This window comes from Carassius auratus, chromosome 19, assembly GCF_003368295.1.
Source record: "Carassius auratus strain Wakin chromosome 19, ASM336829v1, whole genome shotgun sequence".
Classification (NCBI taxonomy): Eukaryota; Metazoa; Chordata; class Actinopteri; order Cypriniformes; family Cyprinidae; genus Carassius; species Carassius auratus.
In genome coordinates, this window is record NC_039261.1 from 24,524,648 (window position 1) to 24,544,821 (window position 20,174).

Consider the following 20,174-nt stretch of genomic DNA (forward strand, 5'->3'; position numbering starts at 1 on the left):
ACTAATATACAGCATTTTTTATTAAATGTATATGTCTTAAAATAAATATTCTCTGTTAATTTCCAGTTTACACTAAATCACATAACTGAGCAGAAAATCATATAAAAATGGGAAAAGAGCATGCACTACTGCAACTATAAAAACACTTCAAACTGGCTTTCCTTCAGGTTTATGGAGTGTCAGACATTACAGCTTTAAAAACGTTCAGCAGTCTAGAAAGAACAGATCTTCAGTTATTAATCTGCACCAAAAACAGTCATTTGTACAGTACTGTAATACATCCTCACTCTGCACATCTCACATATTAAAAGCATGAACCAAATATATTGCTAGAATGATAATAAAGCTAATAATAAATGCTTTGGCTTACAGACATCTTCATCCAAGTTTCTTGCATGTGCTTTGGACAAACAGTTTTTTTTAAATCAGTAAAACGGTTTCCAGCAGTCTGGATGTGATCTTAATCTTCAGGAGTTACACTTGATTCTGTTGAGATCAGGCTCAGATATTTTCAGTAACAGGTCTAAGAAAAAAAGGAAATGTTTAAAAGCATCTGTACACGGATACACTGGGATCTTCATGTTCGGATGAAAGTGACGGTGCTTGAGAGAATGAAGTCAGAAACCCTCGTCTTCATCTTCAGTCCGTCTTGGGCGCTTTGTTCTTCTTGTTGAGGATCTTCATCAGGTTCTTGGACATGAAGTATGGTTTCTGTGGACTGCCGTCATTACGCTCCAGATCCTCCACTGAACGACAAAACATACAGTGAAACACACACACACACACAGTATGTTATGTTATATATGTGTGATACTCACAGAAACACAGGAAGAGTGTGTCCACACCCATGTTATACACACTGAAGAAGCCGTGAGCGATCATGTACGCACCGAACACCACCGTCTGTCACACACACACACACACACTTTATAAAACTAAACATTTGCCACTGTCTGATTCCACTGTACATCTCATTCCAAAATGTTTGCAACTGTACAGCTAATTTCTGAATTAAAGTACATGAACACACTTAAACAACAAAATACAGAGAACAGAAGTGAAAGGAATTTAAGAGGAAAATGTATGATACTATATATATATAGAGAGAGAGAGAGATTTGAACTTGAAAACACCCATTTCACCTCAAAACCAAATAAAATAATTAAATTATTGAAAAATTATATTTTCCAAAAATATTTACTGTAATGTAAATAAAAATTACTTTTACACAAAATGTTTGTATTTTATTAAGTCTATGTTTTTCATCGAGATTTAGATCTATCATATTTCATATCTATCATATATCATATTTAGATTTTAACCTAAAAATAAAAAATATATATTTTTCATATTTTACAATCGCATTTAAAAATGTACTGTAATGCAAAGATATAAATAAATAAAAATGTATGCAAGATATAATGTTCCTTTATTAGGTCTAGTTTACCTCCAGATGTTTTAGTATTAAGGATGCTCAAAGAGAGAGTATGAGAGACATATTTAGATTTTGCACTTCATAAAAATAATAACCTCAAAAACCAACCAACCAACCAAACAAATAAAATAAGAAAATATTTTTTTCCATAAATTTTGCATGAAAATGTTATTTATATATTTGCATTACAGTAAATTATTTAAATGCTATTTTTATTTTTTATTATGTTTATAGTAAGATCACGGTGTAGTAGTAAAGCTTGATTTTTGTTGATATTTTAAGCAATACAACAACAAAAGTACTAGTTACAATTCTTTATATCTTTAAAAGGACAAGTATGCAAAATATAATTTCTTATTTCTTTTTGATTTTTGGGGTGAAATAGTTGACAGGTTTGGTGAAATTCAGTTGTTCAGTCTGTAACTGCAATGCTGAACACAAGATCACTGTATGTGACATATAGTAAAATACATGCAAGAAAAGACCAATCAGAATTCAGTATTTAAAGATGACGACATCATAATGTCAGTGAGGTTGTGATCAAATGTGGGTCAGTAATGTGATGTGTGAATGTGAGTCTCACTATGATGGGCATCCAGTAGTAGTTGAGAGCCGCTGTTTGAAACGTGGTTCCTGGAGTCTGAATCCTGCCGGAGAAGAAGAAGAAGGCCAGCACACCTGAAAACAGAGCAGACGTCATCAGCTTCAGCTCACACATGAAGCTCCAGAGATCCCACGAGAGTGTGAACATCAGCATCTCTCACCGACTCCACCGACCACCAGCAGCTTCCCGAAGAACAGCAGCAGATCGGTCACTTTATCCAGCACCACCACCCTGACCACAACAACAACAACAACAACACCGTCAGCTCTTCACAAACAACACATCTCCTCCTCATGAGGAACCAGAGCTTTATAACAACTGTTCCTGTAACCAGATGTGACTTGACGATACACACGATAAAAAAAGAACTTTTTCATCTTTTGCCCAAAACTATGAAAGGTCGTTAACTTATATAAAGTCGCAATTACCTTTCATCTTTTATTCAGTAATGGGGGAAAAACTCATGCAACTTTGCATGAAACCAAAATCTTTGCAATTATTTTGCAACATGAACTCATTTACATAATAGAAGATAAGAAAAATTTGAGGTACATTTTAAATGAACACCCATTTCACCTCCATACCAAATTAAAATAAATACACAAAAAATAATTGTAAAAAATGTTTTGCTGTAAATTTAGCATGATTTTGATTGAACCTACCTCTTAATAGAAAAATAAATACATTTAGAAATAATACATAAAAATAGATTTCGCATAAAAAATGTACATTTATATTTCATTAACCCTTTCGAGTCGATTAACGCATATATGCGTTTTGAGTCATTTTCACCTGATAACCCCGAAAAGAACTTAAATTACACTCTCAGTTTTAATCGTACAGATAAGAGCAATACATCAATCGAATCTGTAAAGGGTCTAGTTTTTTTTTGGATACAGACATAATAACAAAAAACCTTTGTGCACTTATAAAATAAAGATAACAAACAAGGTGCGCTGTCTACAGTCTTTGTCTCCGCTGATCGTCATGTACAAACATTTCATTAAAATGAACTGTAACTCCGTGAATACTCAACGAAGAGACATGAGAGAGATATCTATAGAAAGCCTGGAATGTCTACTTTTAAACTAAACAAGTGCTGCCGAAAACAAATATTCTGAGATAAAGTAATCCATATGAAAACAACGCGATGTCTATTTTTCATATCTCCGCTCATTATATTTAATGTGACCACGCCCCCGCGCTGAACACGCTATTCAGATTCAAACTGAAGCGCGCGGCTTGAATACGCCCACACAGAAGAAAAAGCAGCCAGACTATTCTTCAAGTTTTTATTTTATTTTACTGTTTGCTTCGCGATGAGAGGACTAAGACATAATTCACCCCAAAAAGATGTGATGTGGTTGAGGATTTGAGAAATGGATTTCCTCAGAAAAAAGAATGAAGCACTTTATTCAGCAGAGATCATAAACAGAGTAAGTCTCTCTTTATTTATTTGTACTAGTTTTCACATAACGTGTAAACATTTTACTAGTTAGACTTTTTCCAAATACTTTTTCCAAACTATAATTCCTGACTAAATGTATAATCAAGTGAAACATTATGAAGTTTCAATAACAATATACAATACTATACCATTCAAAAGCTTGATGTAAATAATATAAATGTGACAAATAGAGATAACTCCAACAAATGTAAAAACAATGCAGTTCTTTTGATTTATTCCCCCTAAAAAAACCTGAAAAATATTATCAGCTCTTTTCAACATTAATAATAATAATAATAATAATAATGATGATGATAATAATAAATGGGGTTTATTTGGTAGAAAATAAGTTTGTTAAAAGGATTTCTGAAGGATTGTGTGACTAGAGAAAGGATGCCAAAAAATTTGAAAGTCAGCTTTGATTGTTCCTAATAAACTGTTTAACTGCTCCCCCAAGTGGATATTAAATTATGTTGTGGGATAATTAAATATATTCTTAATAAACTACAAACATAAAATTATATACTTTTATTTTGTTCTCTTTCTTGTAAGTCCTCACTCACAGTAGCACAGTTGAATGAGAGGCTCATTATGCAGCTCATTATGCAGGCCTTTGTCTTCTCAGGTGTAAATCACAATGATATTCATGATAGTTGACGCCTACTCGCATATGACTTTTACCAACAAAAAGTGTTTTAGAAAATTTAAATCAATATATTGTTTTCTGTGAGTGAGTAAACAAGATGATTTTCACATCATTCAGAAAGAAAAATTCTAGGCTACAAGCTCCAGTCCTCAACTTTTCCGGCAACCAATTTTATGTATGTGTTTTATTCCCTTATTCAAGTGATTTAACATTTTTAGTTTTTCACTAACCATGCATAACATTTTTTTTCTCAAAAATACAATCATGTACATGCATGGGTTTCACATATTATTATAGCCCAGTTTGTGCTGATTACAGTGATATTAGACTTTACCCATTTAGATATTTATAAGAAACTGAAAAAAGCACAAATGTCAGGGCATGACAAAACTTCTCAAGGCCCCAAAAATACCCTTAGACTCCAGAGGGTTAACTATATTTTGTAAAGTTGTGAATCTGAGTTTGTAACTTGCAATTATAAAATTTACACTTGTGAGAAAAAGTCTGAAATTTGAAAAGGTTTATTCCATGGTAGAAAAAAAAAAAACAAGCAAAGAACAGCAAAACTGTGACGTGAAAACTCAATTGCAACACTGAAAGCAGCAATCACAGGCTTGTAACTTGCAATAACCACATTCTGAGGAAGAAAGTAATATTTAGTTTTAGTGGTTTGGTTTCTGTGCTTCATGCACTTTCTGATGCTTCAGTCATTAACAGCAGAATGATTGCAGACTGTGTTCTCACCGGACGATGTTCCTCATGAGCAGAGAGAAGGCATTCTTAGCAGACACACAGAAGTTCTTCCCGTATATAGCGATCTACAAACCAGAGAAACACTCACGTTTATTCACTCTCTTCTCGGCTGATGATTGTATGTGTGTGTGAGAGAGGGTTTGTGTACCATGATGTAAGCGTTCCTGTTGATGAACTTGATGAATTTCTCCAGACACCAGAAACAGCATTTGAGGCAGCACATGATGAAGCGCGTGCACGGGTTCTGAGCCTCTGCACACACACACACACACACACAGTTCATCACTCAACACCTGTTTTCAGTGAAACATCTGATCAGTGTACAAGATATATCAACTCATGACTGATGGTAGATATTGCTGTTTACAACAACAAAGTCAAAGTCAATCTAGATTCTAGACAAACATTTTGACATCTTACAGTGTTTGAAAACACTTTAAAGCAGGGTTATAATCATGAACTAAATCTAAAACTATTATTATTTTGCTAATTGAAATAAACCGAAAAAAAAAAAACGTAATAGATAAAAAAAAAAAACTGTTCCCTTAGTAATCAACTGAAATACATTTATAAGGTGAAGCACTGAAATGTAAATTTTTTTTTTTTTTTACCTTTTTAAATTAATTAATTAATTCTGAAATATAAAATAAATCTAAACCTGATAATATATATATAAAAAACTAATACAAATGATGAAAACACAAAATTAAAAAAAAATTGTAAATATTCAAAGTATTAATAAAAACTATAATATTATATAAATAGTACTAAATAAACACTGGTGTGGAGTCAGAATAAAATGAATCAAATATCTGTGTTTGCAGTGATGTTTGATGTCAGACATCATATTTTAATCTGTTTTCCAGTATGAATACCTAAACATTCATAAATAAGACACTTAAAAAAAACAAAAGAAAATCAAATATAACATGGAATTTAGTAATTTTGCTTCTCAAGTAAATACTAAAAATGACTTTTTTACAGTGCTGACACACTAAATATAATATAAAAAAATACTTTAATTTTTTAAGATGACAGAAGGATCTCCTCTGACCTTTGAACTTGTGGTCCAGATACTCCAGAATGATCCGGACCATCTGCACCAGCGTGAGAATCAGAGCGCCGAACGCCAGAGAGCCCACGTGATACCTGACACAAATCAAGAAATCATAGATTCACATATTCAGAAACACAGCTGGACTCATGAGCGCCATCTAGAGTCTGAAACAACAGTGACATGAAGGGATTTCTCCAAACACGCGCTCTTACAGTGCACTTCAGATAAATAATGTACTGTACATCTTTATTTCTGTATCATTATATAGGAGTAAATCAGATCGTGAAAGTCATTTGATCTGAAGAGCCTCCAGTCTTGTGGTTGAACTGAACCACGGTTTATTTTCCACCAGTAACCCATATTCCTCCTCTGATCTGTGTGGCCTGCTGTGTTTGGTGTGTCTTACCGCAGCGCTCTCATGAAGGACTGGATCAGAGGGAATGTTGGGATATCTGCCGGTTTGGTGAAGGCCCAGTAATAAGATCCGAACGCTCCGGCGAGTGTGCAGTGACCCAGAGCGATGACGAAGTTCACGCACCACAGGAACGCAAACACATTATAGATCTGCAGGTTGAAGAGGTTCCTCTGTAACAAGCCCTCTGAGTTATAGTTGATGAAGACGCAGCTCGCAGACGGACACGTGGGATACTGCGTACTGTTGAACGTCTGTGGAGAAAGACAGACGCACAGATCTCAGTTATTCACAACGTTACATGGAGACTCAGGGCTTCTACTGAGCAAAAACTGCAGACGAGATCTCAGTGTCTAAACCAGACCATGGATCTCAAGTCATGCTATATCCCAAGAGAAGAAAACAACATGCTTTTAAAACATATTTTCATTTCTTGATCATTTATTTATTATTTTTTGCATTGAAATGTAAAAAGAACAATTTAAGTGTGAATTTGATTAAAAAAAAACTTTTTGAAAATGTCCACGCAATTTAATTAAATTTTTTTTTTGAAAGATGATTAAAAAAATGAAATAAATCAATACAAGACAGCATGGTCTAATACACCAATTAAGTATGATTTAGTATGATGAGTCATTTTATTTATTAAAATTGTATTTAATACAACTATTCCAAAGTTGTTTTTTTTTTTTTTTTTTTTATTATTGCTTTTATTCAGCAAGGGTGCATTCAATGTATCCAAAGTGACAGTAAAAACATATAATGTTAGAAAAGATTTCCATGTCAAATAAATTGTGTTCTTTTGAGCTTTCTATTCATTATTTTTGAATAAAATAAATGCAGCCTTGGTGAGCAGAGGAAATCCTTTTTAAAAACATGCATATACAGCTAACTTATATACTGTATATACAGTGTGTGTGTGTGTGTGTGTGTGTGTGTGTGACCTCCGGGTCGCAGGTCTGGTTGGCTCGTATGACGCTGCAGTCTCCCTGTGATGTGTTCATGGCCACCACCTTGTAGACCGGAGCTCCAGATGTGGCCAGATATCTGAACACACACTCGGTTAAAGACTCACAACACATGAAACATGACAACACACTCAATACACTCATACACTATGAGAAAAACACAACAGAACTACTACATAAAATACACAAACATTACTACAAAAATAAAAACTCAGAACGATTCAGTATCTCGGGGGTAGAATAATAAGACTGTGGATCTGGAGAAAAACACAGTTTGGTGATGCATTCATCTGAAGCAGATCTATTTGTTTCGCTTCAGTTTGGTGATGTTCAGTAGATCAGCTTGGCTGTTTACAGCTACATTTACTGATTTGTCAGATGCTTCAGTCTAGATCAGTTTACACTCGTGTGTGAAGGATACAACGCTGTGATTCCCCAGTACGACACACACACCAACAGCAGCACAAACGTGATGACGGGATAGAACAGTGTTGACATCATGTGACCCAGCGCCCTGGAAACACACACACACACACACACACATTTACTCACTTATCAAGTCAAACTCCTCCAGACTGAAAACTGTACTTCTTTGAATCAGTTCAAACATTAATATGATGATATGTTTTAGTATTCATGATTGATGATGAGAATATTTCACATGTGTGTGCAATGCATGAGCACTGATTGTCTGTGTATTTCTGAGCAAGTTTTGGGTTATAACTACTGTGAGATGTTTAAGAGAGAGAGACAGTAAAACCCCAAGTGTGTGTGTGTGTGTGTGTTTACTTGCTGGTCTCCTGAATAAGAGCGATGGCGATGAGAATACGAGTCCTCAGGAAGATCAGCGCCAGCAGAAGGACGGCCTCGACGATACACAGAATAATCACTGTAACAGACAGAAAGATCGTCACTAGACTGAATGAGTGACGTTTTCTGAGAAATTCAATTCAATTCAATTACTACATATTAGCTATCAATTATGTGCTTTAAATTTATTTAAAGCACATAATTTTAATAATCCATATATATATATGGATTATTAAAATTAAACATAATGCATAAAGCATATAATACATTTATTTCACAAATGTATTCAGATGCTATTTAAAAAGAGAATATAAGGGAAAGTATACTTAAGGAAATAGCATGTAAAAATAATAATAATTAATAGATTTATATCTGTAAAAGTTGTGAAATTGTTAAAAACTTTAATAGGGATTTAAAACTAAGATTATTGTTTTCAGGGATTTTTTCTTTTTTTTGAGTTTTTTAAATATATAATTTGTATTTGAAATTAGTGAAAATATTATTATGGTTTTCGTTTTGTTTTTAAAGTACAAAAACTAATTTAATTAACTGCTTTGTTTTTATATCTTTCTGTGGAAATGACACTTATTATGAAATTATTATTATGGCATTAACAAATAATAGGCCTTCAATAAATAAATAAATAAAAAGGATTTAATCTATCCCTTTTTCACTTAATTGATAACATTCTGTATAATTAATATATAATGGTGTATGAGGGAGCAAAAGTAAAGAAAAAAATTAATTATTATAACATTTATTTTACTTATATTACATTACAGTTTTATTTTATTAGTTAATATTATTGCGTTTAATCTATTTGTACAGTTTTTTATTATGATTTATTTCTTCCTTTCGCATTGTAAACTGGTCAGAAGTTGAAAAACAGCAGGTTTTTGTTGTGCACTTACTGTATGCACGTTAACCTGAACTGACTTTATAAGGTTCTAGTGTTCCACTGAAACACAAAAGCGCAGTGACTCACAGAAGGCCAGCCAGGTGTCCCGCACCTGCAGATAGACCTGCACGTTATTGGTGAGACCCACGTTACTGAAGGACAGGTTCGAGCTCGCCAGAGACATGTACTCATTATAACAGTACCAGATCCCTGACAGAAGACAAGAACGAGAAAAACATCACCATCAGATAACAACAGACTCAAAACAACACGATTTATAAAGAAGACATCAAAAACATGATCGGCACAGAGACAACGAGAACATTCATTATTCATTAATCATCAGTCAAATCATGTGCATCTATGTGTGTCCAGCATCTAGCACATTATTAAAGCACATGATGTTTCAGTGAGATTCAGAAAACACCTTAGATGCACATTGATACTCACGGCACAACTCTGATGAACATGTCAGATATGAGATCTATCACTTGAGGATGACATACCTGAGTAAGACACAGTGTAATAACAACTTAAGATATGTGTTTAAAAGACCCAAAGGTGACCGTACCGAAGGCGCCGACCGCCAGAACGCCGATGATGAGAACCCAGACGAGAACCGGAGCCGTGAAACGCAGCAGAAGCAGGAAGAGAACGCTGACCACCATCGCAATCACCAGACCACTGACACACACAGAGACAAACATCACACAAACTCACAGAACCTCGGGTCAAGAGTCGAAAATCTCCCGATTATAAATGCCAGGATGTGCATGCGATTTCTAATATTTTAACAGTTCAAATCAATTAATCAATTAATTGTTTATTTCTGAATGAATTTTACATCATTATATTTTTTTTTACAATTTTTATAACATAAGTTTATAAATCATTATGAAGTAGCGTTATTAATTTTATTATTATTACATTTATTATTAAATATTATCCTTTATTATTAAATATTATTTAATAACATCTATCTGTCTGTATCTATCTAATTGTGTTTTTAAATAAATATGATTGATTAAAAAATATATATAAACATATATATTTTTTTAATCAATCATATATTTTAATCACATATATATATATATGTGTGTGTGTGTGTATGTATGTATGTATGTATGTATGTATGTATGTATGTATGTATATATATATATATATATATATATATATATATATATATATATATATATATATATATATATATATAACACACACACAATAAATATATAAATATATTATATTAAGTACAATATTTAAGAATAAATGTAATCATGAATTAATAAAGTTATTTTATAAACTGTATCTTTAAAAAAATCTATAGAAATAGAAATGTAAGAAAACAGTTGATCTTTTTTCGACATTTAAATGGTGAAATTTAATATAAATGTAGTATTTGAAATCAATGTTTAAAGTGTCATGCATAAGAGCTGGCCTCACGCTACGATCCACTGCCATGACTTGGCGAAGTCCTCGAAGATCCTCAGACCGACGTCTTTGATGTTGAAGCTGTTTGTGATGTCGCTGTGAACACAGAAACACTGTCAGGATCATCACATGTGCTCCGGCACACACAGACCCAGCGTCCCGGGGGGAGGGCTGCTCTCTCCCTTTGTAAAGCTGTACAAACTTTACAAAGCATTTGTCGAAGCTCACAAATGAAGCTCTGGATGAAGCCACAGACGCACGAGAAGCTTTAAAACGACTACAGCTACACATCCTTCACCTACAGTCAGACACACACACACACACACAGAAGTCTACTGCTACACACATCTGTCACTCACTTTGTGGCCCCTCCAGCACTGACAACAAGAGAGACAAGTGTCAGTATCACACACACACACACACACACACACACACACATGCAGAAGTCATTACTAGACTTTAAGAAACAATGTGTCCTCGGGAATATGCTAAATTTGACAAAACCTCCTCAGAACAACATATAAAAGAATCAAACTATATATTCTTCAGTATAAAACTGCAAAGGTTTTCTAGTGAGGTCAGTGTGTGGGATTGAGTCAGTTCATCACTTTTAATAATTAGCTGTATAGAAAACAATACAAATCGACAGCATGTACTTGTTAAGATTTAATATAATACATATTTTATACAATCGTTCAGACATTTTGATAAATTGAAACAGAATAATGCAAAACAGATTATGTCCAAGATTAAATCAGCTATCTTTCACTCAATTTCATTTGTAATCAAACAAAAAACCCAGACAGAATAATTTAATCAGTTTTGGAAACATGATTCACATTTCACATCTATTTTAATGAAATATATATACAGTAATTTTTTATGACGTTTTGCACAAGATTTGGTCATCTTTATGTGCTTTTGGTGATTTTTATTAATCTTGTTTAGCTTTCATATATTTTTCATATATTTAGTTTTAGTTCAGCTTAATCTTGTTTCAGTTTGAATCTTATCACAGCCAATGCATCTTGAGTTTTGTTGTTTGAAGTATTTTTAATTGTTCAAATTTGATCTTTTTTTAAATTAAAGCTAATTAATTTTAATCGTTTTAGTATTAGTTAACAATTACAACGCTGCTGTAAATCAGCCAAACAATTAATAAACTTATGTTCAACAGCGTTATTTAACTATTATTTATATACTATTATAATGTTTATCAATTAATTGGATTGTGTTTTTTTATTTTATACGTATACATTTTATTTTAGCTTTTTTCAGAGTTTTAGTTAATAACATCACGGCTGGTAATCATCGGATAATTTCAAAATGAACATATATTAATGAATCAGTCGACTGCTAGTGTGTAAATCAGGATATTTTAGTCTATAACAGGTACTAATGTTTTCTTGATGTGTGTGTGTGTGTGTGTGTGTGTGTGTTTACCCGGTGGCATTCTTGATCGCTGCCAGTGTCTCATTTACACTCAATCCAGGAAGACTGAAGTTTGTGGGAATGTTACTGGGATTATAGGCATTTCCTCCAAAACTGGGCAAACACCGTCCCAACACTAAACACACAGACAGAGGGGTGAAGATATTATTAGGATGGGTTATTGCTTAATGACTGTTTCTTTATCTTCTGTCACTCACCGGAGGTTGTCGGCATGTAGAATAAAGGACACAACCGTTTATCCACGATGTCCCTTACCGACTGAGAGAGAGGGAACAACCAATTTTTTTTCATTTTTCTTTGTTAGATAACATACTACTAAGGCACAGATCATTGAAATACAAACAATCAGTCATCATATGTGACCCTGGACCACAAAACCAGTCTTAAATGCCAATTTTTTGACGCTGAGATGTATACAACATCTGAAAGCTGAATAAATAATCTTTCCATTGATGTATGATCGGTTAGGATCAGACAATATTTGGTTGAGATACAACTATATGAAAATCTGGAATCTGAGGGAGCAAAAAAATCTAAATATTGAGAAAATCACCTTTAATTTTCTCCAAATTAAATCTTAACTAGGCATATTACTAGTCAAAAATTTATTTTTTATATATTTATGGTAGGACATTTACAAATTATTTTCATGGAACATGATCTTTACTTAATATCCTAATGATGTTTGGCAAAAAAGAAAAATGGATAATTTTGACCCATACAATGTATTTTTGTCTATTGCTACAAATATCCCCCCAGAGACTTGAGACTAATTTTGTGCTCCAGGGTCACATATAATCTGCAGCAGGGAAGAGGACGACTGACAATAAATGACAGTTGAACAAAAGAAAGAAAGTCACACAGGTCACAAATAACAATCCTGTCATCATTTACACACACATACTCACATATTTAGTGTCCTTCAGCTGGAAGGATGGGACACAATACTCCTGATTGAAAAAATCAGCCGGTTTTGCCCCTGATAAGTCGGCGCTAGGAGGCAAAATCCAGAACTGTGACGGACACGTTTTCACACACACCTACAACACACAAACAATGAATATCACACACCTACAACACACAAACAATAAATATCACACACAAACAATAAATATCAAACACATTCAGCACAAACATCACGATTCATGAAATAGTAAAGTACCAACTTTAATCAGATTTGTATCCTTAAATCCCTTAGGGGAAATAAAACAGGCAAAAACGAGCCAATATCTGTCATATGATAAGAATTTAGAGCTATAAATTGAAAGTGGAAAAAATTACTAGTTTTTTTTATATATATATATATATATATATATATATATATATATACACAAATTCAAAACATGATTGATCAGTATTTCGTATCATTCAGTTGCTTTATTTTATTTTTGTTTCATTCTATACATTTATTTTTATTATATATGATTGAATAAAGTTTAAGTAGTTATATTGTGTATTTTTATTAGCTTTTTAAAAATAAATATATAGAAAGAACTACCTACAAATTACTATATATGAGTGCTGTCAAATGATTAATTGTGATTAATCGCATCCAAAATAAAAGTTGTATGTATGTGTGCGGTGTATATTTATTATGTACATTTAAATACACACACATATGCATATATATTTCAGAAAAATATGTTATGTTTATATATTAAACATAATTATTTATAATATAATTCATATGAATATAAATATAGACATGGAAATGCATGTAAATATTATATATATAATAGCAACAAAAATCTTTTAAATGGTTTTAGTTGTATGCATAGTTCAGTGGTTTTAGTAGACAAAAATGTTGTAATCCACATTTTCTACAAAAGACAGCAACTATAATCTGAAGCACATTACTATATTTGTACTTCTCTGGGGTCAAACTCTTGTTAGCATTGTAAACAGAGCTGCTATGAGAGATGCGGCACCTGTGTGGTGGGACACTGGAGACCCTGCAGAGCGGCAGCCATGATGTTAGTCGCTGTGGCACATTTGAGGATGTCAAAGTACAGGATGCTGGGTCTGTCCCTGAGAGACAGAAGGACACGAGCATCAAACGACTGCAAACACACGGATGACTGACTTCTCTATAACACTGACGGCGGATCTCACTTGTTCTGTCCCATTCCGCAGAACATTCCCGTGGAGTTTCTGGGATACAACACATGTCGAGGATCTCCGTACAGCCAGGCTGCAGGAACCAAAACCATTTCACATGAAACACACACATCAGCTATGTTATGGTACTTATTATTATATATATATATATATCATACTTATAATAGAACATGAGAAATTGATTTAGTTTCATAATCAGTGCTGAATAATGACACTATTGTCTTCTGTAGAGCTTGCATTATAGCTGGAATTGAATTATATATAATAGCAACTCTGCAATATTTACACTATTTTCCTGTTTATTGATGTGAATGTGTTTTGAAACTATCTGTGTTCTATAAAATGCTCCAGAAATAAATGTGACCTGACTCGAGGCTGTGTAATACTGTCTTTTACTGTGTTTACAAGGGTTTTTAGACACTTTGCTTCGTGCGGTCCATAACAACACACCTGAAGCATGCTTTATTTTCACTGTAATGTCTTAGAAACTGTAACTGTGGACTCTAATTAGTTCAATGGAAGTCCTTAGACTCTAATTAGTGTTTCATTTGCCCTTCATTATCATCTCAGAGAGAGTTTAATGAGATCTACCACATAATCACAGATGTCTGAATACTGAGGTTTAAGATGATAAACTATAAACTAAAATAGTCAATTAATGAAGTACACATTATCAAAGCAAAGCATTTTAATATAATGCAACATTTATATAATATAATAAAATATAAACAACGTAACAATATAATATTTGTGCACCTGTCTTGTTTATATTTTATCTTGTGCAAAATTCTAAACTGTAAATAAGATACTGTAAATTCTAAATATAATTTGTGTAACTGTCTTTTGTTTATATTTTATCATGTGAAATTCAGAACTTTATTTTGTCTCCCTTTCATTTAATGAGTGTGAATTGAATTTGCATTGGCCCCGACACACAGGAAGTTGAACTGCAATTCCAAGAAAACAAACGCTGGTAAAGCATTCTGGGAAAATAAGGCTGTTCCAAGAACAAAAAGAAAGGACTTGTGTTCTCGTGGAGACCGGTCTTGCTAAGCTTCCTTGGAAGAACGAACTCAGAAGAACACAGAACACAAAACACACCCTTATGATTGTTGAGATGTGCTGCGTTCTTGCTGAACTGATCACATGATCAGAGCATAAATCACAGAATAATCACAACATAATCACAGCATAAGCAGCGGCCAATGAACCAGAAATATAACATAACATTTCAAACAAATGTCATAATTTATGCAAACATTTCAAACTATTATTGATAATATTTACATACTGAACAATTGTATATCGTTTTATTTTACAGCATGTTTAAACTATGACTAATGTTAAGATTTGCATTTTAAAAATTTGAATTAAATTCCTAAATTCTGAATGGAATGTTTATGGCTTTGAAAGATCAATTAAGTTTAAATTACTTTCTAAAGTCTTCTTTTAGGGTTTTTGTCAGTGTATGGCCGTTATAATTAGTTTTATATCAAAACATATTTGGACTTCAGATAAACAGCTAAATAAACTTGTGTCTGTGTGTATTTCTACTTTCAGCAGAAACAATCACAGTGTGTTACCCATAACCCCTTGCCCTCTCCAGTATTTGCATACTGCATGTTAAGGGAGGCAGACAGAGTTCAATTTCCACACAGTTTTCAGTTCAGAGTAGGCTAAACACACACACACACACACACACAGAGTTCACAGTATGTGTGCATCTGAGTGCTGAACATCGATGAGTCACAGACAGAGAAATGAACAAGATCTTACCCAGAACTCCTACCACCATGTAACCGCCGATGACCAGCATGAACAGAACACAACATATGATGTCCGTACAGCTCCTACAGACACACAAGACACAAGCACACACCTTACAGAACGAGACCGTATTTCACCACAGATTCAAAAGAAATACATTTTTATTCATGAAGCACTGAAGGAATAGTTCACCCAAAAAAATGTATTTGCTGTAAAAAGTACCATTCAAGATGTAGATGAGATTGGGAGAAATTTACTCTGCAGTGAATGGGTGCCGTCAGAATGAGAGTCCAAACAGCTGATAAAAACATATCCACAAGTAATCCACTCCAGACCATCCGTGCATACAGTATTTCTCTCCTGATTCAGACTACACAACATTTTCACAAGAGGAAGCAAGTTTAAGGATAGAAGACTTCTATTTTAGCTGGATTTGTTTCTTACAAACACACATTTCACTTCAAAAGATGTTAAATGATGGACTGGAGTATTGTGGATTACTTGGGGTTTATTGTGATGTTTTTATCAGCTGTTTGGACTCTCTTTCTGACGGCACCCATTCACTGCAGAGGATCCAATGGTGAACTAATGATGGAATAATACATTTCTCCTCATCTGATCAAACTCATCTACATCTTGGATGGCCTGATAATGGGGGGAGGGGGGGTAAACTTATAAAATCTAATGAGAACTATTATAAATATACAGAATAATCTGAAAACTCAGAGATAAAACACCAGCGTGTATTACTGTAGTGCTGTCGTGTAACTTTTATCTAGTTTGCAGTCCCCAGGCCCAGACTAATGTCACAATGCAAAATTAAATTTGCATTTTAAAACCAATTCTTTTAATTTTGTGGAGATGCATTCGTGAGACTGACACATACACACCTGTTGTGAATTGGGCCGGTGAACGTGGAGTCATATTTAGCTGGTTCACCTGAAAAACAAGAAGAGTTTAGATCAGTGGTCAGCGTGTGTCATTTAATACATGAATATATTATATATTACATTTCATACTAAAATCATTCTGTAAGCTGCTTTTCAAAGATGACGAAAAGATCTCAACAGTATGAGTCAAATAAAATACAGTTTTTACTCGTTCAAATGTAAGTGACTGAATAAGGAAAGTGTTTATTTTATATTTGATCATTTTGCACTTTATTTTAAATGGTCCTGCGGTGTCCAAATTAATTTGTACAGACTACATAAACTATTTAGTCAGTTAAGTCCCACTGATGCTTTTCTAGCCTTTAAACAGGAGAGGAAACAGAGACAGATGATTTGAATATCATTTGAATTCAAAGATAGAGGCACGCGGCAGACACAAAGTGGGTCAGTAATCATGAGTGTTTCTGAGCACTTCCTCTAATGAAGCTGCTGATCAGGACAGGTGCTTCAGGATCTTCCTGAATGGGATCATTTATTGAGCAAGACTGATCGTTTGTGTTCACGCCCACATGCACACCTCTGATTAATTATGAGAAATGCTTTTTGTCTCAGCTCAACTCAAGTCTGGAGTAAAACCAACAAATGAATGAAGAAGAAAGTCAAGAATGAATGTCAGTGTCCTTTTAAATTCTGGTTCTTTAAGTATGATTTTGACATGATTTTTTATTATTTAAATGATTGAACAGTAACATGGAACATACTGAGTGCCAAAATCCCTCTTATTCATTTATTTATCCTCCTGTAACTCAAGAAGTGTTATATATGTCTCAATGTGATTTTAGATTCTGGTTCTCAAGAAATGTTTCTTTTGACAATCGTCATTTTAAAGGCTCTGATGCAGTGCCATTTAGACGTAGTGGCTGTATGAAAACTGAAAGCAGTTAAATCAATCGAACTAATGAAAAAAAAAATTGCAAAAATTATCGCAATGACTTATTTGTATTAATCTATCTGCAATGGCTTCTCCAATGTAAGCCTGTGGAAAACTGTATGCGAGTTTAATATTTGGATCATGTTCACGCATCTAAAGAGAAAACATGTTCAAGTTGTTGCCATGATCGGGAAAGGCAACATCTGATCTGTCTGAGGATCTGTAGACTCTGATCCTAAACGTTCATCTTTCTTGTAATCAGATGAGTTACTCTGTAGGTGTGTAAAAAATTAACCTGCTTTCTAAACTTAAGGTCCACAGGTACGAATGATGCTGTAAATGAATATGAATGGAGGAAGTCACAACAAAAAAAGCAGGAAACTTTTTCTTTAAAGCTGTGTGTGACTCATGAGCCCACAGACTTGGGTACAACAACAACAGGAAATAAAGCAGAAAAATCAACCACAAACACCTCTTCATATATTAATAAACCACAACAACTCGCCATAGTCAAATATTAATAAACTGATTTGTTCTAAGAGTGTTTCACGCTTTCTCAACTCTAATAATATATACACTGCCATACAAATGTTTGGGGTTGATGTAATAATAAAAAAAAAGCTCACCAAAGCGGTTTTTATTTGATAAAAATACAGTGATATTGTGACAGTGTTAGAATTTAAAATAACTGGTTTCTATTTAAATATAAAATATAAACTATTCCTGTGATGTAAAGCAGTATTTTCAGTATCATTACTCTGGCCTTCAGCGTCACATGATATAAATCTTTTTTTTTTACATTATAAATGTCTTTACTGTCACTTTTGATTAATTGAATGCAACTTTATCAAAAAAATCTTACTGACCCCAAACTTTTGAATGGTACATAAACCTTGTGCAATGCAGCTATCATATCAAACCAACCTGTTCCTCAACCTCTTTATGTGCAATTCAGCATCGTGTTACACTCAGCACACAAACAAATGGTTATTTGCCCTCAGGACACAGAACATGTTCTCTGTCAGAGACGTTTACAGCATCTCGTAAAGGAAAGGCTAAGGATTTTATATGTGGTTTTACGGGGAGTTCATTGTGTGAAGCATTACAGAGGTTTACAGGAAACCACACACACACACCCTGACCAGATATCACACACACATGCTTACGAGAGTTTCCAGAATAGACAGCAATGAAAACGATATTCCAAAAGTATAAAAGTAAAACTATACTGTAGAATTCAAAAGTAAATAACATAAAACCTCAGCTAATCTGGAAAAAACTGACAGCTATGTCACTGAAAGCTGGACCTCATCATGTTTGAGTTATAGTTTGATGATGAACGTGCCTCGAGATGTGATCGAAACCTGACAACCCCCCTTTGGAGGTGTTATAAACGTCAAAATGATTCAGAAATGAAGTCATGCTCTGTTCAGTTTTCTTTTAGGGTGTGGGTTATTCTGTCAATATTAGAATTAACAAAGGTGCGATTAAACAAAAGTTGCAGTAGACCTTTTTTCCATATTGCAACATACATCCATTTCAAATGGGTTAAGAAACAAGTATGCAACCTTGCAGTTGATTGTAAGAAAGGGACGGGGTTTAAATCAACAAAATGGTTGGATAAATCCTGAGAGACGTCTGCAAAAGATTTAGTTATAGAATTAATAAAAAAAAAATGAATGCATTTTAAAATGGAACCTATTAATAGATTTATCATTCAGAATAAGATCAATAACATGCATTTGGATAACAAATGAATTAGTGAAATTTCATTACACACCAACTTAATATAAAACAACAGAATTTGGAGGAAACCCGACAAAACCTTCAGTTTTGGACATTTGGAGTGTAATTTTAAAATTGTTCATGCACCTGTTCATTTTGAGATTTTGCTTCATGTTACTTTTTATAATGTCTTGTTTCAGACTAGTGGAAAGAAAACAGGAAATAAACACTTTAAAGTCTTTATTTTATTGCACTTTATATATTTGCATCAGTAGATTTTTCTAACTTTTTTTTTTTTCTTTTTTGGTAGACTTGTTGTATTTACTGATTTATGTAGTAATGAAAAGAGACATCCAAATTAAACAAACAAACAAAACAAACTGGTTGTATTGATTCAATCCAGTATTCAAATTTCTGTTCTGGAATTGTATGCAAATATATGCACATTTACTTAGATATTACATTATTTTGACATTTAAACAAACATTTTTACATGCATAATTTAAACATGCATATTCAAAACTTGTTGTACAAACAATGTTTGCAATTCTTAATCTGATCAATCAACTTTGGAAGTATGGTGAAAACTTCTGGATATTTTTTTTTTGGTTAGTTATTTATATATTTATTTAGGTTATCAGCATTAATACAATAAGGTTTCCTTTATGTAAGGGCTAATGAGTGGGCAAGTTTATAATAATTAAAACTAGCTTTATATACAGTATAAACAATACGAGTGTTGTGATGTCCTCATTAACAGGTGTGTGTAAAACTGAGTCACATATATTTCAGGAAACAATTTCAAATTGTTTCCACATTGCAACAAAACC

General features: G+C 33.4%; 1 protein-coding gene across 3 annotated transcripts in view; it reads right to left on the bottom strand.

Moving 5' to 3' along the window:
• Positions 1-2: 2 nt before the first annotated feature.
• LOC113119903 (choline transporter-like protein 4) overlaps positions 3-20,174 on the bottom strand; it is a 26,618-nt gene continuing 6,446 nt past the window's right edge. For 2 of the 3 annotated variants that reach the window (XM_026289619.1, XM_026289616.1), the window contains exons 2-23: positions 16,689-16,737; positions 15,808-15,881; positions 14,026-14,104; positions 13,842-13,941; positions 12,822-12,953; positions 12,111-12,171; positions 11,905-12,028; positions 10,821-10,838; positions 10,474-10,557; positions 9,602-9,714; positions 9,118-9,240; positions 8,112-8,211; positions 7,744-7,836; positions 7,299-7,401; positions 6,349-6,608; positions 5,940-6,034; positions 5,034-5,137; positions 4,877-4,950; positions 2,200-2,270; positions 2,019-2,113; positions 819-903; positions 3-746 (exon numbers count right to left, since the gene is read on the bottom strand). In XM_026289619.1, the coding sequence (XP_026145404.1) occupies positions 640-746; positions 819-903; positions 2,019-2,113; positions 2,200-2,270; positions 4,877-4,950; positions 5,034-5,137; positions 5,940-6,034; positions 6,349-6,608; positions 7,299-7,401; positions 7,744-7,836; positions 8,112-8,211; positions 9,118-9,240; positions 9,602-9,714; positions 10,474-10,557; positions 10,821-10,838; positions 11,905-12,028; positions 12,111-12,171; positions 12,822-12,953; positions 13,842-13,941; positions 14,026-14,104; positions 15,808-15,847 (2,061 nt within the window). In that variant the 5' untranslated portion in view covers positions 15,848-15,881; positions 16,689-16,737 and the 3' untranslated portion in view covers positions 3-639. The remainder of the gene's footprint in view (positions 747-818; positions 904-2,018; positions 2,114-2,199; positions 2,271-4,876; positions 4,951-5,033; positions 5,138-5,939; positions 6,035-6,348; positions 6,609-7,298; positions 7,402-7,743; positions 7,837-8,111; positions 8,212-9,117; positions 9,241-9,601; positions 9,715-10,473; positions 10,558-10,820; positions 10,839-11,904; positions 12,029-12,110; positions 12,172-12,821; positions 12,954-13,841; positions 13,942-14,025; positions 14,105-15,807; positions 15,882-16,688; positions 16,738-20,174) is intronic. The other variant, XM_026289618.1, reaches the window with a different exon arrangement.